Source organism: Anopheles merus, chromosome 2R, assembly GCF_017562075.2.
Source record: "Anopheles merus strain MAF chromosome 2R, AmerM5.1, whole genome shotgun sequence".
Classification (NCBI taxonomy): domain Eukaryota; kingdom Metazoa; phylum Arthropoda; class Insecta; order Diptera; family Culicidae; genus Anopheles; species Anopheles merus.
Window position 1 is genome coordinate 21,435,471 of NC_054082.1, and position 24,756 is coordinate 21,460,226.

General features: G+C 48.5%; 1 protein-coding gene across 8 annotated transcripts; it reads right to left on the bottom strand.

The window, feature by feature from the left end:
- Window positions 1-4,342: 4,342 nt before the first annotated feature.
- On the bottom strand, window positions 4,343-24,709 carry LOC121589258. 8 transcript variants are annotated; one of them, XM_041908025.1, is made up of 8 exons: window positions 24,248-24,709; window positions 22,636-22,822; window positions 22,108-22,484; window positions 18,382-19,072; window positions 9,836-10,068; window positions 9,411-9,763; window positions 9,030-9,197; window positions 4,343-6,075 (listed from the first exon to the last, which is right to left on the bottom strand). In XM_041908025.1, exons 4-8 carry the CDS (start codon window positions 18,905-18,907, stop codon window positions 4,638-4,640), a joined length of 2,718 nt encoding a protein of 905 aa, XP_041763959.1. In that variant the 5' UTR covers window positions 18,908-19,072; window positions 22,108-22,484; window positions 22,636-22,822; window positions 24,248-24,709; the 3' UTR covers window positions 4,343-4,637. The 8 variants fall into 8 exon arrangements, with proteins under 8 accessions (XP_041763959.1, XP_041763961.1, XP_041763960.1 ...); XM_041908027.1 differs by lacking the exon at window positions 22,636-22,822 and having other exon boundaries at window positions 24,304-24,709; XM_041908026.1 differs by lacking the exon at window positions 22,636-22,822 and having other exon boundaries at window positions 22,108-22,635; window positions 24,304-24,709.
- Between the last annotated feature and the right edge of the window lie 47 nt (window positions 24,710-24,756).

The window sequence follows — 24,756 nt, forward strand, 5'->3', positions numbered from 1 at the left end:
AAAAAAATCAGTGTTTCATCAAATATTTATTCCCTTTTTTTGTTCTATTTATTTTTGTGCTGATTTCTACCATCTTCCCACTGTATGCGCCCCTGAATACCTTTCGCCAAATCGACCTTGGCCAAGAAACCTCCGACACACACACACACTAGCAGCACCGTGCAACAGCAGGGCACGCGCAACCGAACCCCACGACCAAAAGGAAATAAGCAACCAATCGGAACGGATTTGAATATTGGATGAGAAAATAATTACTCGGTCGCAAGCGATCGTTTGCGTTCATTCATAATTGTATGCGGAACGGCGAAGAGCGATGAAAGCAAAAACCGGCCAGCCGACCACCCAGTCGGTCGGCCGCACGAGCTTACGACAGCTACACCGAGCTTCTTGCCCAGTTTGCCAGTTCCGGTGATTCGTTTGCTGCCACACTGTCTCCCGGCGGCGGCCACGAGGACACCCGGGAACGGTGGTGAGTGCGGTACGGCCCGAGCGAAGAATACAATGACAGGCAACAACAATAATCCCTCTGTCGGTAGGAACAGAGCTGCCAGCGGCTATCACAATCGTCGGTAGTAGTAGTAGTAGTGCAACTTGGCGAAACTTACCCACGGTAATCTGTGAAGGCGTGCAGCAGGGCGTGCCGAGGGACGACAATCCATGTGCCATTCCCTAAGCCATGCCCTTGTTCTGGCTGTCTTATTCACTATATTCCAGCCTAAATTTGCGACAGGCGCGGGGGGACATTCTTGTTCCTACGTTTCTTGTTTTATTTTTAGCGTTTTTGCATACGATACGAAGCCATCCTTCCGTCCCCTAACTTCTCAAGGGCGAACTTTTTTCATTTTTCTCCCGTGTCATGAATAATTGCAAAGCCGCCCTCTACCTTTATGTACGCGTGTGTGTGTGTGTGTGTGTGTGTGTGTGTGTGTGTGTGTGTGTGTGTGTGTGTGTGTGTGTGTGTGTGTGTGTGTGTGTGTGTGTGTGTGTGTGTGTGTGTGTGTGTGTGTGTGTTTGTGTGTGTGTGCGGGCGCGTGTAGTAAGTTGCCTTTTGCTCTCGTACCATGGCATTGATCGGCATCGACCGCCACTCCGGCGAGGGCAAAAGTTCCGTCCTAAGCTTACCATCCTTGTCTCCTGTTTGCACTGGAAAACCAATCAAGCAGTGAGCGCTTGGGGAGGCGCTTCAAGACTCCCTATCGCAATCGATACAAACTTTTTACCATCTTTTGCATCCGCCACTACAGGTATACTGCGGGAATGATTATGCGGTGGAGTGCCACAACAACAACAAAACAAAAAACTACACTAGACGCAAAGGGAGCTTGTGGGGCAGCAAACGGCAAAAACGATCAGGAGGGTCTTTGTACACATAGACAAAGAACTTGGGCTATGAGGACGAAAGCGGATTCACTGTTGCCACGGCTCACTTCTGCACTACGTTGGCTTTCGTCTGATGTGCTTTTCACGGTTCAATACGTGCCCTACCCCGCACCCCCCCCCCCGCCCCTGGCCAATGGCAAAGGTTACTAATGCCCGTTGTGTCCCCATTAACGATGCCGCCCCCAAGCGCCACCGATTATTGGGGCAGCGTGGAAACGCAGCGGGTACGGTCGTATCGGGTTACCCGTTCTCAGAGTGGGGGCTGCTCGAAACCCGGCGGGACGGGCAAGCGTTCCGGACCTGCAAATGAATCCGTAATAATCAGCCACGAAAGCTGATTGTGTTTTAATTATTTTGCGCTAATGTCCCAGCCCAGCCTGATAGGGGCACAGTTCCGTGTAACGAAATGGCTTTTCGGGAGGGCATTAAGTGAGTGCTGTGGGTAAAGTTTGGCTTTGTTGTTGGTTCACTTTCTTGCGCACAACGAAGGAGGGAAATCATTCGGTTCGTTTTAATGGAGCTACGGAGTTAAATGCGAAACTTATTCGGGATTAAAAGTTAAGGTCAAGGAGAGGGATCATAAATTGAACGCTTTTTCGATTTTTTTTTCCTATACTTGATTGTTTATCATTGTTACCAAGCATCCACTCACTCTTTCATGCTAATACCAATCGCTACATTTACATTACAATGCCCCGTGTGCATCGTTTCTCAGCTTTAATTTGTTCTGGAGGATGAACAACTAGCTGAACAGAATCACGCTCTACTACCGGGTCGAGGGAAGCATTTACGCAACGCACCAAACATGACCAACAACAAGTAAAAGCCTGTAATTGAATTGGCGAATAACACCTTTTATGTTGCCACACTTGCTGTGTTGCGCCGATACCGACCTGTTGCCCGACATCCCTAATGCCTCCGGTCGTAAAACACGACCGTTACCGGTATAACGAGGTGACACCGCTATGGATGGGCGGAGTGGTGGGGGGGGGGATGTTGTAGAGTTGATTATTGAAAGGCCGGGATGGTATCGCGGCGCCTCGCTACGCTCGTTCGGTAATGGGTTTGCCGGGTGTGCCGGGAGATGCGTACCCATGATGCGGCGAGATTAAGTTTCTTAACTAAGTTTGCCCGCCGTACCTTCGGAACGGTTCGGAACCTCGGCCACTCGGCCCTAACGCACACGCTGGTGTAATGGAATAGCGGTAGCATAAACTCGTTATGCAGCTCATTGCACTGCAGATGCGTCGTCGTCGTCGTCGTCGTAGTCGTAGCTGTTCGGTGGAGCCGGCACGGTGCCTTCGTACCGCGTGCCCGCATTTGGCCAGGGTACGGCACACCCAAGTAACGCCAACGTGTAACAGAATACCATTTATCTTAATCAAATTCAATTCCAACCAGGCAAGGGCTATGCAGCGCTAATTTTATTTGCCACGTTACCGGACGCTTTGCTAGCTCCGGGCCGGTTCGATGGGAAACCAGTCGGACAGCGGGAAGCAGCGGGAAACGGGCACAGTTCAGAAAAGTAGGCTCCAGTAAGTTTCTGGCCAAGCGTTTATTTTTATTTTATTTATTTTTTTCGACAATATACTGTTGCAAGTGCACAACAGCAGGCTGCTTTACACGGCTTGAGACAGTTGGGCGAGCGACAAGGGCTTTCGACGACGGCCTGTTTGCTTCCACTCGGCAGCAAATCGGCAATGAGCGTGGGCAAGCGTTTGCAAGGAAACACAATGCAATGGAACACAATGGTGGTACAGGAAAGGGATCAATTTTTCATCAAAAGCAACCCGAACCCGTTGCACATTGTTTCCGTGCCTTGGAGAAAGGTGATGGTTGACACTTGCAGTGCAGCGGCTATCCGTGTAGCCTTGTCCTTACATCCGGCTCGGGTTTGCCGCAGATCGATCGCCGCTGCAAACCGGGCCAAGGGTTTACGCCGGTTGCTGCGCCAGTGGACGTTTCACAATTCCTCACACAATTGTGTTGCTTTCCTTGTACGGTTGTGTGTGTGTGTGAGAGAGAGAGAGAGAGAGGAAGAGAGAAAGAGAGAGAGAGAGAGAGAGAGAGAGAGAGAGAAGAGTGTTGCCGGTGGTGAAGTCCTGTAAGCAGCAGAAGCAAGAAGCTCCTAAGCCCGATTGCTTCGGTTACCGGGTGCAGGAAGCGTAGAGCGTGTGTTGTGTGCTGATTGATCCATCCATTTTCACATTCAACTCGAACGGCAATGCACATGGAGCGAGGTAGGAGGGGGGGGGAGGAGGTACAAACCGTAACGGAAAGGGATTTAGATGGGAAATCATTCGTAAGTCGGTGGTAAACGATGAAAAGTTGTTTTGAACGATGATATCTCCGTCATGCCAGGATCGTTATCCTTTGTTGTGTGTGTGTGTGTGTCGGTACCTCCATTCCGCTTCGGTTCCACTATGGCGAACGGTTTCGTTGATAAGGCTGGCACACACACACACACATAAACACACAGCGACGTACAGTTCAATTCGCCAAGCTAACGATGGCCATTTTACAAGCTGTTCGCTAGTGAGCTGTGCAACACAAGGAAAATAAAATGGAATGTGTTAGTTTTTTTTGTCATTTTAACTCGTTCATCTTATCGTCCCGACAGATAGCAATAGTGACCCACGACTGGCAACATCGCGTGTTGATTTTGCCGACTCCGTTGACGGTGCTGGATCAAAATAGCACTTTTCGCCCCATCTTGGCACTGACACCAAAACATGCGTGACCCTGCCTAGGTACGGGAAGGATGATCGTTTTCAATAGAAGGTGGTGCCACTTGTCGTCAATTCACGTTTTGGAACCTGAACGCATCTGTGAGTGCAGCTTTAAGTTTCTCAATCCTTTTACTTACCAATTACACACAACTTTCTGCTGCTGTACTTCTGAACAAATAAAAGCGCAATAAAAACAGGCTTTGAGCGGTTAATTTTTTTTTTTACTACGAAGAGAGTATAAAACATTTATTGCTAGGTAACAACACCACATACACGCGCCGACACACCGTACGCTATATCTACAAACTCGTGCAGAGCCGTCGTCCTTTCGCCATGCGGAACGCGGCGCGACCCCCCCTCCCGAGAAGCCCTAAACGGGAAGTATCAAAAACCGACCGAAACCGTTTGTGCGCGGAGTTCGTGTGCTTGCGTGGGTGAGTGGTTGGGAGGAGCAGGTGGAGCAGGAGGACGAGGAAGATGCAGCTACAGCTCGCTGTGGTCCGGAGCGCGCCCGGTACCGGCCGCGTACTAGCTGTTCGGCTGCCAGTGGCGCGCCTTCAGCCCGTACCGGCACAGCAGCACCTTGCGGAACGCGTCCCGGAACGCCTTGTTGAAGATGGTGTAGAAGATCGGATTGACCAGACTGCTGGCGTACCCGAGCCAGGTGACGAACTCGAACACCCACTGGTCGATGTTGTCCTCGCAGTGCTTGCACACGCTCGGCAGCAGATTGAGCACGAAGAACGGTGCCCACAGGATGACGAACGTGAAGAACACCACGCCGAGCACCTTGGTCGCCTTCTGCTCGAGCCGGATGATGCGCCCGTGGCGGGAGGAGTTGCGCGAGATCATGCTCGAGTTGCGCGAGTGGTGCGACCGGACGGTCATCGTCGTGGTGGCCAGCGTCGGCACGGTCGACGAGGCGGCCGCGACCGCCATCATCGCTACCGTCGCGCCATTGCCACCGCCACCAGCGCCACCGCCCGTTTGGTGCTGCATCAGGCACGGCGAGGAGCTGTTCTTCTTCGGCGCCCCGCGGAACATGGTTTCGCCGGCGCTGCCGCCGCCACCGCCGCCGCCGCCCTCCAGTGCCGAGTGGCGCAGGTTGATCGACCGCCGCAGCGACACGCTCGACGGGCTCGCCTTGGTCGGCGTGAGCAGCAGGGAGGTTCGCGCCCCGCCAAAGCTCGAGCCGCGCCGCTGGTGGCGCCGCTGATCCCACGTCACCACCGAGATGCCCTTCGGTGCGCTGCCCTTCCGGCTCGGGGACGCCAGGGCGGAGGCGGGCAGGGTCGAGAGGCTGCTCGAGATGGACCGGGTCGGCTGCGTCGTCACGTTCGAGCCGGAGGAGATGGAGATCGTGCTGTACACGAGGCTGTCGCCGTTCGATGCCGCCCCGCCCATCGGCCCGAAGTCGGTGCTCGTCTTGACGATCTTGATCTCGGCCGGGCGCAGGTACTGCTGCCGGCCGGGCGCACCTTCGCCGAAGAACGGGCACTTGCAGGGCGGGGGCAGCTTTAGGGTGGCCGCCGCCGCCGCCACCTGGCTCGGTGCCGCCAGTGGATGCGCCTGCCTTGGGCCGGCTGGATTGCTGCCCGCCTCCCGGCCCTCCCGTCGATCGCCGGGCGCCCTGCTGGCGGCGGCTGGCACGCCGTCCAGCCCGGCGGCACTGGGTCGGGCTGAGGAGCCGTGCACCGATCCGCGGTCCTCCCGGTCGCGCAGCTCGTACAGCACGTCCTGCATGAACTGCTCGTCCACCTCGATGTCGTCCGATTCGGGGGGCGGCAGGGCGTGCGGCAGGCTCTTGAAGCGCTTCCGCACCAGCCGTACCGGGGGCGGCGTGCCCGAGTTGCGCCGCGCGATCCAGGTGGAGGTGGAGCTGCGGCGCTTTTTCGACGGCACTGGCGACCGCACCGTTACCATCGCGACCGGCGCCGGCGCATGCTTTGCGTTGGCTGGCTTTTTGCTGCGCGTGGAGCGGGTGGTTGGTCGTGTGAGGGGCGAGAAGAAAAGCAAACAGAAAGGGATACGTGAAAACCGGGTAGCGAAAATTGGTGTGAAAGGAAAAACCGCAAGAGCTTTTCGTGTGAAGCGTACAATGAAAGCGATGAGCTACTTCCCATTCCCGCCCTTCCTCCCCCTTTCATCCACCAATCAATACACCACCGGGAGGAGAACAAAGGCAGGATAATCGAATTCCCTTATCAAGCATGATGAATTTCACCAGCAAATCAGTAGCTTTTTTAGGGTTTTATTTGCTGCGGGAGACCAAAAAAAAGAGCGCGCGCTTGCACCGCCGAACAGCCCACATCATCCACAAGAACAACCCCTGCACACATACATATTTTGGCAAGAAAATGTTATTACACTCATAACGGCGTAGCCGCGCACGTCATACACCCCGCGTCCGGGTGGTGGGAAACACACGCACAGCACACAGTCAAAACCATACCGATGCTGGCAAACTTGTTAACCAGCGCCAACGAATTGAATTTATCGAAGCTACGATAACTGTAATGTAATACACTTCATCACCTCGTCGTTAGCGCCGCCCCACGACATGGCAACGCGGAAATGCGTGCCGAATGGGACAAGAGAGAGCCGAAACGTCTGCGTCGCCAGGTTTGCCGTGCCCGCTGCCCCAACCCGAGGGAAAGGTAAATTTATCATGTTAAGGATGATGTAATGAATTTATCGTCTAGTAGGAAGGGGCTAACAGCAACACCCAAAACGGAGCAGCAGCAGTAGCAGCATGTTCTCGGTGTCGCATGTCACTTCAAAGTCTCGAAATAAAGCATAAACGATTCCGAACACACTCAAACCATGGAGGACAGATGTTGACAGATGAACAACTCGCTGCTCTGATGTTGTTTTAAGCTTTGCTCCTTTCACCCCCTCCCCCCCCCCCTCTTCGTGACAGCGGTACTTTTCAGAAAACACTCAGGTGTGCTGTTGTGTGAGTGTTTATCAAACGATCCCAGGGCCGGTGGTACATATCAATTTCCTGGCACCGGTTCGTAGAACACTTGAGCTTTCGTCGTGGCACATTTACCCTTATGTAGTGGCTTTTCAACCTCACATCGAATTGAGCCTCGGTCATTTACTGTTCGCCCGACACCGAACCATTAAAACGAAAATGACACCAAACACAGCGGTTTCACACACACACGGAACAGGGACAATTTATAGCCCAATGTGGGCATGTTTTTTAATGTCCTCCTTTCCACTACAACGGTCAGCGCTACGACGACGACGGCCCCATTGCTGTGCGACGTACGACGACAACACGCCACAAAGCCATCGGTTGCCAGCGCCAACCGTGCGTGAAGTGATGACATACGTAAAAGATTGCTGAAAATTCCTCAACTCAGCATTAATCTTACGGCATCAGTCAACTTTTCGGTGTGCTTTTGTGCTGGCAAACGATAAGCCTTTGCCGGTCGCGTGGCATCGCCCGTTCGCTGTAAAGGGCGGCGAAAAGGAACGAGGACGGGACGGCAAGGAATGCGACAAACATGAAACGGAACTTCCTTCACGTCATCGCCAAAGTAAGACAGGGTTGGGTTTGGTTTTTTTTTTTTTTTTTTGTTGGGGGGAAGCCAGGGACGGGCCAAATATCAAACGTTCTCATATGTGCTGCCATGTTAGTCATGTTACTCTCAGCTTCGGGCATTTTTTTTTTGTCCTCCCAAGTTATCAATCCATCAGTCGGGGTATCGGTATCGTGTATATAAGTCCCTAACTACCCCGCCCGTGGAGAAGCATTTTCGCTGTTTTTTGCTTGCTGCCATTCAATTTCTTAACTTTGCCGTTCATCCATCTTTGATTTGCGATAAAATCCTTCTTAGAGCGAAAAGGGAATGGCTTTTATTTTATGGCTCAAATCCGATAAGCTCGAACGTTGTCCAGGTTCCTGGAAGCGCTTCATTGGTGCAAAGGGTGGAAGGGTTCCATGAGGTAGAGAGCTAACGATTAATCAATCTACTGCACGCGTCGTCGCTGTATGCGTACGCGTGTTAACCACCTCTAGGACGATTTTAGACAACAATGTTTTTTGGGGCAATTACGACACACACAACCCTCCCGTCGTGCGTTCAAGCCTCATACGGACCGTGGCCTGTATTGAATTCTGTTATGCATTCTCTACTGGAACTCCTGTCTTAGCTTCACGAACAACTACGACGATAGTACTTTAGATCAGTTTGTCTGTTTAAACTTATTCAAGGATATCAGGATTAAAAACTAAACCTACCTACCGATGATCTGAATGTCGTAAACTAATCATATATAAAAGTATCCGTACATACAGTACATAGTACATTCAGTCTCAGTTACTAACACATTACAGATTACAAACTCTGTGAGCATTCAGGAAAGCACGTGCTAGTAGAAGTGCTTTCCGCGCATTACAAACATGTCCAACCGTTGCCATCCAGTGTGCTATGGCACGGATTTCTCATTAGAGTACTATAATTAAGCACTACTAACTCTACTTTAGTAGTTATGTTCAGCAAATCGGAGTTGAGTTTAATGACATTTTAATGCCACAAAATTTGGTTAAAAAAGATTCGTTTCTGTGTCCGTATGGGTAATCAAATGCATAAAGTTTATTTAAAAAACAACATACATTTTAACACATACTGTTACCGCTATACAGCACAGTTGAGCGATTGTAACAGACACATACCGGGCTCGTGGTTACATGCGATCTGAGGTTTATGTTGCTGTTCCGTTCACATTTTACCTGGTTTTACTGTCGAAAAACATACACCAAATAATGAATTATGTTCATGCTCACATTGGGAAGGTTAACCAACTAACCCCTGAAGTTTCCTCCTACTCGTAGCTGCATACGTCCTACCAATTACACCACCTACTGTTCCTCCTCCAGTGCAGCCGCTGAAAGTTTCCCCCACTTACCGAAACGATTCCTTCTCACGTGATGGCTCCGGCGAGCGCGAGCTACCGTTCTGGCCCTGGTTTCGATCGCTGTGCTGCGCCACCGATTCTAGCCCTTGGGAAAGTTTCAACATCTCCTCGCCGAAGCGCTGCATCGCCGTCATTGTAATCGAGCTCGGTTCTGGAATGCTGAAAACAAAAAAAAACATTTCCTGCTGCACCGATGAAATTGGTTTACAATGTTTGGAAGAAACGCGTGCGCACGGTAGTGGTGCCTTGCGTTTGGTACGCTTTGCTCCCCCATGGCAAAGCAAGGGAAGTCGACGCCAATTTGGCGACGCGATGCCCTGGTACCCCGGTTCGGTACCGTACGCTTGCGCGCCAAGCGACATACTATCTTACCTAGACTCCAGCAACCAAAGGTCGTGATTGTCCAGCGTGGAAAGCTCCGTATCGGTGGAGGCGGCCGAGTGTGCGTGCGGGTTCTGGGCCGCGGGCAGGCTCAGCTTGATAATGCGCTTCCAGGTGTTGCGCCGATCGAACGCGGGCGCTTGGCCAAGCCACCCGCTCGACCAGCCGCCGCCACTGCCGACACCGCCCAGGTTTTCGCTCTGCTGTGCCAGCAGCCGCACGGTCAGCGTGTAGGTGATCAGCATCACGCAGAGCGGTATGTAGAAGCACACGATCGAGCCCACGAGCTTGTACACCGGATCCGGTATTTGGCACGTTCCGTCCACCAGCACCGACGCGTGGTTCTGTGGGCAGACAAGAGCGAGCGATGGTTTCGTTGACGTTGGTTGGTACAAACCGGGACGGTTTACGCTTACCTTGGAATACATTAGACTTAGTGGCAGACTCATCGCAATCGACAGCAACCATACGAAGCTTATCTTCAGCACGACCCGGCGCCGCGTCTTGTTCCGCCCGAACTTCATCGGATAGCGCAGCGACAGGTAGCGATCGACCGAGATGGTGCACAGGTGCATGATGCTAGCGGTGCAGAACAGCACATCCAAACAGATCCACACCAGACAGTACTCCGAGTCCAGCGGAAAGTGTCCTGCCAAATTGGGTGGACGAAGGATGCAATGGATCAGTTCAATCAAATCACGGTTACATGATCGGTTTGCACAATGACTGAAAAAAGTACGTTTGATGAGGTAAAACATTCGCAATTCGCGTTGGTTGTTGTGGATTGAATCCTGTTTTCAACTACGATTTGACATACAAATTGCCACTAATTATAAATGTTTTCCTTGCTATTCTTATTTTTGTTTCAATTTATATAATGGTTCTGTGTTTGTTGCTACTGAATAGCCTGCCTCAGGCAGCTTCCTTACAGAAAGAATCACAACGGGTGCGCAAGTCATTAAAACGATCCGCTTCCTAGTAATTGAAGCACTGCCTGCCAGTGTTCATGTGCGTGTTACGTGAATGTTTCTGCTCCTGCATTACGCGAAACGTGCTTCATCCTCTACATCTCTTTCAATGCATTCGAAATCCGTGAACCATCAAACCATCAGCCAGCGACGTTTCAGGAGCAGGAGTGGAATTTCGCCGGCTTCCCAGTTGAAGGACCCGTCAGCGTACTTTTATTCCACGAATTCAAATATAAATTGATGGCAGAATGTTTTTTTTTCCTCAACAAATCCTCATACTAATACTTCATCCTCTGCTGGCTGTTTACGTGAAGAAAGCATTCTAAATAAAGCGAAACACACGAACCTGTAACCGAAGCGGAACACTTCCAATCGCAACTATTACTCATTATGGAACGCTCAAAATCTTAAGAGTGCCAACAAAAAAAAAAGTTAGTCTTCACCATGCTGGAGCGTCAAAAAAATGCACGGAATTGATAAATAAAGTGATGAGCAATTTCGGTGATGATGATCATCGCCATCATGTTCGGAAGAATGCTGATTAATCTTGTTTGATGAATAGTTTATCGATGCTCAAGGAAAGTTTCCCCCGAGCGTTTTCCTTTTCATCATCTGTTTCTTTCCATTGGATGGATTTGTTTCATGTTTTTTTTTTTCGTTTGTAAGAAAGAACAGTGGCGGCGAGTGCCGTGGAAGTACGAAAACTTAAAGCTGAAATACTTAACGCGACACGAAAAAGTTGCCCATCGGACAGGCGAACCGCTCTCAACTTTGTCGCACTGTGGGTGTGTGCTAAGTGTACAGCGGAATTTTCGAACCTAGAACTAGGCAAGGAATGTCGAAACCAACCCCGAAAAGGTAATTCAGTGCAACAAATTCAGTGCAAAGTTCTTCGGCATGATAGGGACGAACGTTTGGTAGCTTTGCCGTTGTTGACACTCAAAGATGGAGCAGATCACGTCAGCAAACCGGGATGCTGCCGTACCAGATCCGGCCACAAGACGCCCAGACGCTTATTAATATTCATTTCGGCTACTGTTTGTTCGATGCTCCGTCCTTAGGCTTGACACACGTTTTCTTGTGACCAAATAGTGTCGCTTGACCGCTCAATCTTCCTTCTGCCAGGTTTCTACTGCAGTCTTTGTTGGCAGAACAACTGCTGTCGGGCTGGGTCTGAACTAATTATCAATGAATCTTCGCTATCAGTGACCAATGGATTTCCTATTGCAAGATAGCCAGTCCTAAACATCGGACCATACGAGGCTTGAACCCACGACGGGCGTGTTGTAAAGTTGCGCAAGCGTCGAGAATGCGATGTATATGACAAAGGCTGTTCTTCGCGAGTGAGACTTACTTACTTATCCGGCATTAGAACCGCTTTGCGCTCTGTGCTTTGAAAACCGTACACCGTTGCGTGCCTTCATCTACTAAAAACACGTAAACGTATATTTTAAACTTCTTTTTCGAATGTAGCCAAATGGGCAGCTAAAAAGGTTTTGATGTTAATTTCCTACAATTCAATTACGTATGCTTAAACGCGAACATTACATTTGGCAGAGCTGTAACACAAACACACGCACACATACACATTCGGAGCGTAGGAGCATTCAATCACGAATGAAATCAATTAGCTTAAACAATCCATCCAATCAACCGATGCGCTTTCGCAGCGCTGCGACCTGCAGCCAAACGCCCAGGGCTTCATCATCATGTAATAACTTTAAGTGTTAGAGGCAATTTAATTGTCATTAGTACGCCAGACGCCACGCCGCCCCGTTTGCTTAATCCTCGGTGTGGAACAATGGACGCTTCCGGGCGCGAAACATGGCCACACTCACACGCGACTCACGGGTGGCGTATTCAGTTACAGTTAATTTCTCTGCAAATATCGAACAGCCCGATCAAACAGTCATTCCCAGCTATCTTTCGGCGTGACTCTTAGCCGAGCCGAGACGGGAAGGCTGATAAAGTTCTCACTTTGCAGGTTGACTGGTTGGCTGGCGCTAGCCATACTCTTGCGCGTTTCATGTCTCCCCCATTTTGTTTGCCTGGAAACATCATTAATTACGAGCATGCCACAACCCTAAAAAAAAAAAACAATTGCTCGTGTAAATGATTTCAGCAGTTTCGCTAGCGGCCACACCGTACCCCGGCACGGAAGCTACGGCCAAAACCGTTCATTTCCTGTCCCGCGGGAATTGTTTGTTTCTTCTCCTTTTCTTCCGCCTCGCTCGAACGGGACGAAGGCGTGAAAATATGAGTGTGCCTGTGTATGTGTGTGTGTGTGTGTCTCGGTTAGTTTCTCATGTTTTTTCCTCCTCTGCCATAGCTTCCGAACACAAGCTTCATCGGAAATCCGCAGCAGCTACCCATGCAGAAGGCGTTTGTGGGGGTAGCGTAGCTGGAAGACTGTGGCAGGATCATTCCAAGTAAAACCATTTTTCATCCTCTCCCTCCTTCTGCACGCGTCCGCAAACCGACCGCCGGGGCCGGGGCTTGCCGATGGTGTGGAGGGGCAGACGTGGAGACCATCAAACACCACCTGCGATACACTTTCAACAACGGGGCGCGCTGGTGGTGGAAGATGGTACAAGCGGAAGAATAACACCATCCAACACAATCCTGCGGAACCAGCGAACCAACCAACCGACCCACATACATCGGCCTCGTGTTGGGTGCTGCTCTGTCGATGATAAACAACGCCAACAGACAGCGGCGAGGCGAGATTTGCCTGCCACTGTCAGTCAGGCGTTTGACAGGATCCTGCCTAGTCCGGAAATGTCTGCCTGTGTGTGTGTGCGTGCGTATTGTATGTGTGTTTTGTTTTCGTTTCTTATCCAATGTTTTACGGCAGTGTTTTTTGCCCACCCAGCCACGGGCGGGTGGGCGTAGTAGGTATGCTGTGGTACTCCCGTCTGTCACCACGGGGCGACCGGGGCCGAACGGAGCTGCATGGTACGGGGCAAGTGTACTTGACTCGGCGTTTGGTCCTCCCTTCGGTGCCGGCTATTGACTGACGGTGGCGGATTGCCTTCTCGCATGTTGGACAAAGAAAAGGACCAACGGTTGCCGCACGGGCTGAGCAACCGTCCGACCAATCGGGACGGGAGGCGTCCGTGTGGAACCCGGTGTATAAATATTTCATGATTCGAATTTACATAATATTATTCGTAATGCTTTCCCCGCCCGATGGGTTTAGAGAAATGTGGAAGCGAGTGTGTGTGTGGCGGGGAAAAGGGGGTGAAGGGAGGAAGGGGAAGGATGTAGGATGCAGGGAAGATGCTAGCGTTTGGGGCGGTCTCTATACACACACACACGCACACGCCGTCCGAACGAGATCATCTCACGTTCGCAAATTCCAACCCCATCATCCTTGCTCACCCTTCCCTTCGTGGCTGACTTTATTGTGCCCACGTGTGTTTCCTGCTCCTCCCAGCGAGGTGTGAATAGATTTTAAACAACATACTGACAATTGTTTAACACCTCTGTCTGTTTGGTGGCTGGCGGGTCGATCGCTACAGGTCGGTTCCGTACGAGCGTGTCGCGGGACTGCTGGAAAATTGCACACGCCGGCCCGCAGGTGATGGCGGTTTTAGTGCCCGGAGCAGAGATAAACAGCACTGTGTGTGTGTGTTTCGCTGAACATTTTCGAAGCATTAGATGTTAGACGTCTGTGGGACGCCGGCTGTTTGTTGTGTGCCACGGTCACAAATGGTAGCTGTCGTGGCTTAATCCACGTTTGAAATCGTTTTCAAAACCAATCAACCAGCAATCTAGCGCAAGTGACCTTTTGGCCGAAAAAAAAAAAGAAATAAAATAAAATAATTTCCTATGCCATATCCCTCACTTTTTCTCTCTTGCCCGCACAACAAGAGTGATAGATTTATCTTTTTTTTGTTTTGTTTTTTCATGCTCATACTAACGGTAGTTTCATTAGTACTAGTGCAGTGCCTCTGATGTCCTATGCTGTAGCCTGTTTGATGATAAACTGTTGATGTACTCACATTTAAAGTGTAATTTAAACATTCCCCTTGCTCCAGTACTATTTCAAGTAGCGTGTAACGCCTCAAAGCATTTTAAATTGCATCGACGTTTTGAGCAGTTGTGTGTAGCAAATGCTCAATCAGCTCTCTTTTTTCAATGTTGTTCAATTTATTCAGGACGTAGCGGTGCGCGAGGTTGCACCACAGGCGATCGATGAAATCGATCATGAACCATCAGCAAGGCAATAAAACATAACAACGGGAAAACAGCTCGAGCTAGCGGTTGAGCGTTTAAATTACTTAAATAAGTTCATGCTTGTATGACTGTTGTTTAAAAAAAAAACAATTGTAAACATGTTTACGTCAAATGAACTGCTTAGATCATCAATAGAAAATTCGCTGTCGGGCGAGTTGTTTTTCACGACACGTGTCGTAGAGGTTTCGATTATTCTCGTCCTAGATCTGTTCCCATGTATGTTAGCGTCGATACTGTTTTTCTACTGATCGTTAGCTCAAACGACAAGAAAAGTCGTTAAAAGAATGACTAAGCATAACATACCTTCAATGACCGGTTAGCCCAACAGCTTTGAACAGTAGAACATTGTTGCAATGAGAGAAAAGGATTTCATACTTTCATACAATGCCAAAGCGATTGTGATTTTATCACAAAATCAATAGCGTAAACGTGCATCATATTAATAGTCACGCAGCTAACGTAGTAATATGACCGTCCTGCCGGATGGTGTCTTATTGATATGTCACTGAGTTGTGGCTCAGTGCGGTCTTTGAGTTTTATATTATTAGCAGTATCGTTTGGTAACCTTAATTTACTTAATTTGTTTCAAGAAAATTACTTTCGATCTATTATTGCAATCAGCTACCAATGCCAATCAATTTATGCATGTAGAACAGTTTCTACAGATCGCGTGAGCATAACTTTTGTCTCATACAGAACGAGAGAAATGGTTCCACTGGGAGGGACAGGTGCCTAAAGTTTTGCGCTTCCCAAATGTGCGCCGCATTAAGTAAACCGTTTGGATTCGTCTCTTTTTTTTTTTTTTGTTTATTTCTATAATACTTTTTAGACCACGCGTAACAATGGACCCCACATTTTAATTTCCTCGATGCGACCAATGGCCCGATCATCTCGTTTTCATAAGCTTATATCTGGGTCGGGGTGTTTTTTTGTTTACTCTGCTGCTGTTTATGGTTACACCTAAACCCTGTGCGCGGTGGGTATGCAACGATTCAAAAAAAAAAATACAATAAGAACAGCGGAACTCATTGAACTTTGGCAGCTTAGCTGGGAGGTAGCGACCGAAGGTTAAAATCACAATCGCCCGTCATCGCCGGGACATCATGTACGGCACGGAGGAAGCGCTAGGCATTGTGTAACGGTACGAAAGTCAGCAAAAAAACATCCCAAAGTTTCGCAAATGTGTTTTTTTTTGGGCTGTACTGTGTTTGCATCACGTGATCATTCATGGAGGGAAAACCTTTTACGAAGGTCAGACAACGCGAAGCCGTTGGGGATGGTTTCGATGTCCTATAAAAACATTCACCGCAGAGATGGAACGAGAGGGATAGAGAGACAGAGAGAGAGAGAGAGAGAGAGAGAGAGGGAGAGAGAAATGAAAAAATAGCGAACAGCAACGAAACATCAGGAAATCCCCAAGTCATCACCAACCATAAAAGGTCACCACTAATAAGGCACATCACCTCCCTGGAGGGAAGGTGAAGTAACGTGGAACAGTGGAAATGTACCCTTGCTGTGGAAATGGGCTGCAAACGATGTTCAACACCCGCGACGAGGGATTGCAAACTTGTGTTTTGATCGCAGTATCGCACACACCCAAAGCAATGGAAGCCACATTTCCCATTTAGGGCGATCCGTTGTGGGCCCTGGAAAATTGTATATGAATGCAATTAACCGACCGTCCGCTTAGGCGAGGGCAGCGTGTGGGAACACTTCTACTGAAGAACACATACTCATATGCCAGCTCCGCTTTCCTGTAGTAGCAAATTCTATTACACAACCCCTGGGCCTTTCGCTCTGGGAACTTTTGGGACAATCTGATGAACCCGATGGACACATCATGCAGAAACCGCACGCACACACACACACACACACAAACCCAAATTGCCAAATTTCGATCGAATGCCTATTGGTGTTGTTCATTTTCCCATGCTACGGAGAGGTCCAGGAAAAACGCTTTTTTGTTCACCTCTATCAACAGCTCAATCGTTGGCGTAAAACTTAGTGATGGGGATGGTGTGGGTTCCGGTGCGAATGTGCCACCGACTGCAACCAGCAATTATCCTAATTGGACGCTGTTTGGGTGGAACGGAAACGCATCGAAGCAGCCAACGGAGTGTAGCATGCACATGCACATGCTATACTGTTTTCAATCAGTTCACACACATTTCTTATTACACTTAATAAACACAAAATTGTCAACACAACACAACACACAAAAAGACCAAATTCCAACCACTCAAGATACCAACACAACCCAAACCACATAAATAACCTTACGTCAGGAATTGTAAGTCAGCAGAAAAACCCTTATCCAAAAACACTTAAAACACACAAGCGACACACAACCCCGGAGGTGCGAAAAAAACCTTACCCAGCACAAAACGCTTCAAGTGGGTAAAGCGTAAATACACAGCATTGCATAATAGCAACCAACAGTTAATAAATAATGAAATAGGAGACACCGTACCTCGTGTGTACAAACAGAACCGTAAGCGTAGGAAACAAAACACCGCGTAAGCGTCAGAACCCAGAACTGACCTTACATAATAAGCACAACCATATGTAAACTCAAAACTTGACATTCAGCATAATTGACACAAAATAGAAAGTAAAGTAAAACCAAATCTAACTAAAAGGAAATGAATCGTATAAATAAAGATGTAAGATGAGACCGAGCACTGCTCAGTTACACACAGTACGCACAGTGACACGGATCAGTGGAGCCGTTTAAGTCTTATCGTAATTTGCACAAACAACACAAATATGTTAAATTAATTCATTGTGTCCACTCGTTACCTGGAGCCCTGATGGCTCCCAGTGATCATCCGAAACTAATGCTTTGTTTTTGACGAATAGACCTCGCGAGTGATGTTTAATCCTTCTGCACCGCTGCTCTAACAATTGCAACCTGTTCCGAATAGTACAGGAGTTTCTCTGTATCCTTTTCACCCGCTCTTTAGCTATCTCTCTCTCTCTCTCTCGTTCTCTCTCTCTCTCTCTCTCTCTTTCTCTTTCTCTCTCTCTCTCTCTCTCACACAAAAATCAAAACCCTTTTGTTAGTAAGAGCTTCACACACAAAAAGCAAAACCCTTTGGTTAGTAAGAGCTTTTGTGCACTTTCTATCTGTTGAGTTTGTGTGTGAACGATTAGTTCCCATTATGTGTTGTTTCATCGTCTTTCGCCGAACTATTTGCGATTGAAAGTGTTTAAAAGCAGTATAGTAAGTAAAGATACCAAAAGGGAAAACGCATACACTAACCAATCAACTAAAACTGCACAGATAATTTGTTTTTATGTTGTGCTTTACAAGCACCGTTTAAAAGCTCATCGGTTGTGGTTACGCTTGTAAAAACTCCCTAGCAACTACGTTGATACAATAATGTACTACCTATTTGCCTGAGTGTACCGCATAGGTACAGTCACTTGTCAAGTCCCTTTTCGCCCGATTGTGGAACGTTTCAGCACAGTGACAAGATGAAAGACCCTGTATCAGTGATGCACTGCTAATGGATGCACAACGAGGTACAGGCACCATCGTACGGACAGCTTCATCGACACCGAACGTCCGCATAGCAAACAAAGGTTTAAGCTTTGGGAAGGGGTTTGATCTATCCGCTCGTTGGCACACGTTGAGGATGACTTCATAACAACCCCACACCGCCCATAGCACACGACAAGCGGCTGCCGTGGCGCGCCTCACAAATCACAGCAAAAGGGGCAACAATTGACTGCACAACAGTGGTCCGGCTTACCTTTCACCAGCGTTAGGATGCCCAGCGGCATCACGGACAGTGCGACCATCAAGTCCGTAATGGCGAGCGACATCAGGAAGTAGTTGGTGACGTTCTGCAACCGCCGCTCCCAGACGATGGCGAGACAGACGAGAATGTTGCCGGCGGCCGTACCGAACACGAGTATTATTGCCAGCAGGGCCCAGTAGTTGTGCAGCGCCAGCGACGACCCGTCGTCCTCGTCGTCGTCCGCATCGATCCGGTCCGGGCCGAGGCCGGCTTCGGCTCCGGTCCGGTTGTCGATCGGGTTGCCGGTGAAATTAAATTGCTTCATGTAGCTAACGTACCCGGGGTAGGCGGGCGGGCGGACCAAACCTCCGGCCAAACCGCGGACGCCTACGGTCGCACCGGCCAGCGTTACCGTCGCCGTGCCGGAAAGATGCGGGCCCGGAAACGGAACCGACGACAGTCGTACAAGTTGTACCGGCTTTCTAGATGACCAGAGCCACATTTCCACCGGATCGTCATTGTAGGGGAAGCGTCCCATGATGCATTGACGTGGCGTGTGGCGAACCCCTAGCCTTCCCTGCACATCGATCCTGCTTTGGCAGAGGAGCTAGGAAACGGATCGCTTCGTGCTGCCGCTAACCACAGTGCACTCTACCCACGTATGTGCGATGTAATGGGCGTCAGCCGTAGGTTTGATGACATCCTGTAGAAATGTAGAAAGGAAAGCAAAATCAATTATTTGTTCGCCCCAATCATAGAGAACTCCACAATTGGTGTAAGTGTAAATGTTTATAGCGTTAGAGAGCGTGTAGGCCTACACAGACGCGCGCGATGCAAACGATCAATCGGAATAGTTCATGTATAGTTTATTTGAACTGCCTATTGTTTCCTGTTTGGCTTTTGGATACTTCTACAGCTTATGCCTATTAAATAGTGTTGAGCTTTTGCTGGGTTTCTCGCCAAAAAGGTTATTAAATTCCGTTTAGTTTTGCTTCATAATTTCAGGGAATAGTCTATGGGAACTGACTATGCGGTTACAATTCCAATAAGCTTTTGGACCGTCCAGAAGAATACAACGGATATGGTAAGCCCAAAATATTGACAGCAGGTGCAGAATAGTAAGTAAGTAAGCAAATAAACAAGCGAAATCGTTCTCCTACCACTTTGATTGAAAAAAATGTACAAACTCAACAAGAAGCCCATGGGGTATATAGGGGTTTCCCATAGTGTTTTGCTGCTATTTTTTTTTTCTCAGATACTTCCATACATTTTTCAATCCGTTCTCACGGTATTGGGCGTTTTACAATTTTTTTGTATGATTTGTATTGATTTGCAATGGATGCGATTCCACTAAATCGTGTAAACGATCCAGCGATATATGGGAAGCGGTGAAAAAATCATAGCACGAATTCCAAAAACTTGCGGAATTTAATCAATAAGTCCTGAGAAACCCTGCATTCAATGGTAGTATATGATAAGTAGTTTTACCAATAAAGTACAGACATTCATGATAATTATCTCCATTATGGGAGCAACATAGCAGTAGGCAAAATCTCATTTTGCTCGGTAAAGTTGTTAGGTACATTTTGTTGTGAAAACAATTAGGCTTCGATAACGTCGAAACGTTTTTAATTTGTTTATTTCTTACTAACTCAAATTAACATTACAAATTGCTGTTTTTTTTGCAGATGTTTACTTACATTTACATGTGGTACATTAATCATACATCAATGGATGCCTCAACGCAGGGTATGACTCACGCAAAACAAATACAGACAAGAGTCGCACTGTATAAAAGTTTAATATAGTGCACTCTTGCGGAGTGCACCATACGCAGGTTCACGCAACCAACACTTTATGCGATTGTTAGCAACACGCTTACGTTTCTATCCCCATTTCAGCTGTATCCCCATTACAGCAATACGTAAAGCTTTCCCGATGAAGCACTGTTCTCTCCCTCAACGACTTTCAAGCACTGTCATAATGTCAACTAATAAATCCTACTTCACCCGTACGCGGCGTGGCCGATCAGTCGCATCTGCCGTCACCTCTCGACGGGCGACGGGATTATCTCGCTCTCCCCCCCCCCCCTTCCACCGGCAGCCTCGTGAAGCGCCATCTTTTCCGTGCTCAAAAGTGACACCATTACCCTGTCCAACTTCCTGCCCTTCGCTTTCACCCCTCCCATTCCCTCCGGAAACCGCAACGATCTCCGAAAGCTATTAGCGATTAATTTGATGTTTCATTTCACCTACCGCCACCGCTCATGCTCTTCACCCGCGCATAAACACGCTTTTACGGGGCGTACGGGGCCCCCCTGTTTGGTAATGCGGCCGCTTTGTACGGCACGGTTGTGCGTATGAAATATAGCACCTGCCCGGAAGGGTCCGGAAAAAGGGTCGCCTGCCGATTATTGGATCGCCGTTTATGGCCATCCCCTTTTCTTTGATGATGCTACCCTACCCTCCCCCGGGGGAGGTGTGTGTGTGTGTGTGTGTTTGTTTCTCGCTCGATCATCCTGCTCGCTCTGGCCGCCCCGCGGGTGGTAAACCAGCGCATTAGCAGGCACATAGCAACCATGCGAACAGCCCCAGTGTAAATGCATCATTTCTCGCTGATGAACAACGTTCCTCAGAGGGGCATGGTTCTGGTCGCCCGACCGGGGCTACAACGGCAGGTGCAACGGATGGGGAAGAAGGAACCAGCCAGTTTGGCAGGACACAGTTCGGAGCAGTCCATTTAGGGCGGTGCTTTATTTGAGTGAAAGCGGTATTTTATTTTCGCTAAGGGTACGATTGTCACGGATTGGCCGTCAGCTGTTCAGCCCCCTACCGCACAACCGTTCCGAAACCCCCCATTGCGGGAATGAATGGGTTATTTACGCATCCATTAGCAAAGCTCCCGTACACTCGGGCTCGGGCTACCTTGCGCGAGGGAGCCATTGGACGGACGATGGACGACCCTCTTACCGCAACGAACGAAAATTTGTCCATTTGTTTATTTCGGCCATCCTTTTGCACTCGCCACAAAAAAAAAACATTCCAGCTTCTACCAAATGCACAACTCGTGTTAGAGCGTCATTGTTTTTGTTTTGCAAAAGTTGAGATGAGACCGGAAGGGTTTTGTGTGTAGTGGTGTTAGTGGAATTTTTTTTTCCTAACCTTAAATTTGCTCATGTGTTGCTGTGTACATCGAGCAAAGCAAATAATTAAAATGGGTTAAACAGTAGCATTCTGGCCAACCAACACTATGATACAAAGGTTAAATTTACAGTGGAGAGGCAGGTGGTTGATATTGATTTGACCCAATCTGAATTACCATGGAATATTTTTGCACCTATTTTGAGATTTGTTCGTCTATTTGATGACCTTTTTTTAAAAAGCACTACCCCGCAAACATACATGCGATAGGAACAGCAAAAAAAATCGCCTAAAAGTAGCAAGAATCGCCTCGCCGCTACCCTGCAACAAAAGTCTTTCCTTTGGAAGTAAAGGAAGCACCACATAATGAAGCCATTTGGCGTAAACACACATCATAAGCTTCATTACCATTGGGGCACGAGATTGCTCCCCCGTCCATTTACAATGCCTTCCAACCGTGTAGAATCACCGAGATGCCTAGAGGCACCATGGAGATGATGGAGAAAAGAAAACGACATAATAACTACTACACAAGTGTTTTCAACAGGCGTTGCCTCAATTGCTCTTGCTTCAGTCATGCAAAGCCTGATTTACCTACCGGGATGTGTAATGCTTCGCTACACCGTGTTAATAATCACAGCACTGTTTGGCACCGTCTTCTGCTGCCTTCTTGGCTTGCATTAATTCCTACAGATCCTTGCTGACGGCTGGGTTCGAAGTTACCCGAAGCACACGATGTTGTTGCATCCTTTATTATGAGTACGGGCTGTGATGGGATTGCATTACCCGCCTGCACGCCATCTCTTAGCGAAAGTGCGCACAGTTTATGATATATGTTGTTAACTGCACCCTGATATGGTGCGTTATGCTAGTAGTTTGGCAGCCGGATATGCTCGCTGCCGTTCATTCGCACAACAATTTTACGCGGTTACGTTTCCGGGATGCTCGACTGCACTGACAACATACGGTAATGAACTGAAGCAATGAAAAAGGTAATGAACTCTTTCTTTCATATGAACACTTTCTTTCACGAGTCTCAACAAACACTCATAATCACTATGTACAACTTTTGAAGGAGACGCCTAGTACTTATAATGGTGTACAAGTATCGGAATACTCCACATACCTTGCATGAAGAAGAAGCGAGTTTTTTGTTTAATGACGCTTGTTTCGCACTGTCACCGTTATAGATGGGCCAATATGGGACAATGTAGACTTAAACTTAACTTCGCTTAACGAGACGATGTTGTTGTTGTTTTTTTCATCATTCAAAAACCAGATGTAATGCAAGCCAACGAGAACAGCCAACAAAACTGCAATGTTTCATAATTTATTATCAAACTTTAAACATAAATACTAAACGTTACACATATTTTCAAACAATCAATCAATCATAAGTTAACGCTTTATGAAATACAATCGCAAAGTGAAATGTTTCACCATTTCGCCATCCTCGCTAGCGAATAGCTTCGAGATACTTTATTTTTATTTTGTTTCGTTTATTATTTTTAAACAAAAACCAGGGAACGCTTGTACCACGCCGCACTTTAATAGCTCGATGGTTAGTTTTCCATTTGCCCCGTACAGTTCCACTGGAGAGACAGACGGAAATCAGTTTAACCGTAAAATTGTACACTCATCGCTCAATGGATGGTACACACGCGCGCGCAATTGGTAACGATCGTATCACATTGCCACGGAGTACTGCAAGCGGTGCTTCACCCCCTCCTCAACGCATACGCGTAGCTCGAGGCTTATCATACACCTACTCTCCCTAACACACACACACACACACACACACTATGCAGCTCTCACCCAGTTCCCGGGATTCGTGCTCCGATGAGAGCTGTGGTGCAACTCGCACACCTAGCAGAAATGCATCAGCGAAATGCATTTCTCCCAAATACCAACTAGTGAGAGCGGCACCACACACAAACACCCACACGAACGGCAGTGTTTTGTTGAGTGTATGAGCTGCACGGGTTCTTTGTGGTGCCCGATGGATTGGCAACACGGTATTTGCCGTGGTGTGAGATCCTCGAAGTCAGGTTGTGTCTTCTTTTGTTAAATTCTCCCGTGACTTTTCGCTGATCAAGCTCGCGGTGTTGGGAGGAGGTTTTGGGGAATTTAAACGGATGTTCACCACCGCACCACACTCTTCGCTCCTATGTTGCATGCTGAGCTGAAAACTGCATTCGCGCTATACACACAACGCGGTGAAAGCTCACCGAAACTACTTCATCTGTCGAAATACCCAAACAAACACGCGCGCACACACACACACACGTATACGAAGAGGCGGGAAAAGCAAACACAAGCTCCAGTATCGAATTTTCACCTCATGGCACGAGGCTCTTTACCACCCCCTGTACATGTACTGCACTTTCCACGAGGTTTTCTGTACCAGACCCTGCAGCTACTACTGCTCATTCACATTGCCACATTGGCACATTTTTATTCCATTTCACACACACACACACACACACACAACAACCACAATCCACAAACGAACGGAACGGTGAGGGAAAGCATTTTCCAATCATTCAAATGCGGCCTTTAAGCTGCTCAATAATTCAGACGGCAACGCAGACACACAGACAGTAACTGCACGGGATGTGGCACGATTGATGGAACGACTCATGTGGAAAGCTTCGAATGAATTACTTAAACACTAGCTAACGCTAACACACACACACACATAGACTCTCAGACAAAAAGCTTCAAAAAAGGAAGGAAACCGTTACGATGAAGCTGTTCCTGTGCGCCCGTACGGGGAAAACAGGTTGCTCTCTACCTTTCCCGGGTGGTTACAGAACAGGAGACACCCGTGTCGCTGGCGCTTCGGACGCAACTGAACCGGGATCGGGCTTTGCTTCGCTGGGAGGCATACATTTGAAAGCACAGAAGCACACGCCGCTCCCGAGCGGTGCACGAATCACGATCGGCTCGGATGAACGCGCATTATCCTGCCCTTCGCGAAACGGTTTGGTCGCGCGCGCCCTGTACTACGTCCCGGTGCTTGCATACTTTACGGCGCACGGCGATTCACTCGCTAGCGGTTGGAATCGTTCTGAGAGGCTTTTGTCTACTCGGGATTCGGTTTCAGCGTTTAACGCCGCTCGGCAAAAATGCATCCCGTGCATATATTAATGTGTGTGTGTGTGTGTGTGTGTGTGTGTGTGTGTGTGTGTGTGTGTGTGTGTGTGTGTGTGTGTGTGTGTGTGTGTGTGTGTGTGTCTGAGAAGTC